General features: G+C 33.1%; 1 protein-coding gene across 1 annotated transcript in view; it reads left to right on the top strand.

Moving 5' to 3' along the window:
• Nucleotides 1-345: 345 nt before the first annotated feature.
• The window catches only part of LOC119587919 (medium-chain specific acyl-CoA dehydrogenase, mitochondrial-like), a gene marked incomplete at its 5' end in the record, with an annotated part of 11,694 nt that continues 11,522 nt past the window's right edge, over nt 346-517 (top strand). Inside the window, 1 exon segment of the mRNA XM_037936630.1 lies at nt 346-451. Coding sequence (XP_037792558.1) covers nt 346-451 — 106 coding nt within the window.

Consider the following 517-nt stretch of genomic DNA (forward strand, 5'->3'; position numbering starts at 1 on the left):
ACATACACATACACATACACTAATATTTAAAGCTATTTTTAGAATTAACAATAAATTGGTTGTTATGGCTGCCATTCTGTCTTCTGAATTGAATGCTAATCTAATTTACTTTGTAAAGATGATTAGAAAATATTTATCACAAGGTATATTTTTCTTTGCAGTATGTTAGTTTAAAAGATATGCCCCAGTGCAATAGGATGTATAAAGGGAAACATTTTAACCAGAAACAGTATGAAACATAATAAATCATTTTAGTAGAATTTTCATGTACCAGTTTTTCTTTTCACATATATTGACTATGAAAAGGTGGAAGAATAATTAAACACCCTTTTTTTTTTCTTTCAGCTTTTGCGCACTGGATCACTTGCACGCATCTCAGTAAGATGGCGAAGCACAGCAGCAGAGCCAGCTGTTGCAGCTTCCAGTTCAGGAAAGGGAGGCATATGCTTTGGTAAGTCCTTTAATAATAGTCTCTCTGCAGGTAGCATTATCAGTAAGCATACAGTATTTTTACTTG

The sequence above is a fragment of the Penaeus monodon genome, chromosome 23 (assembly GCF_015228065.2).
Source record: "Penaeus monodon isolate SGIC_2016 chromosome 23, NSTDA_Pmon_1, whole genome shotgun sequence".
NCBI lineage: Eukaryota > Metazoa > Arthropoda > Malacostraca > Decapoda > Penaeidae > Penaeus > Penaeus monodon.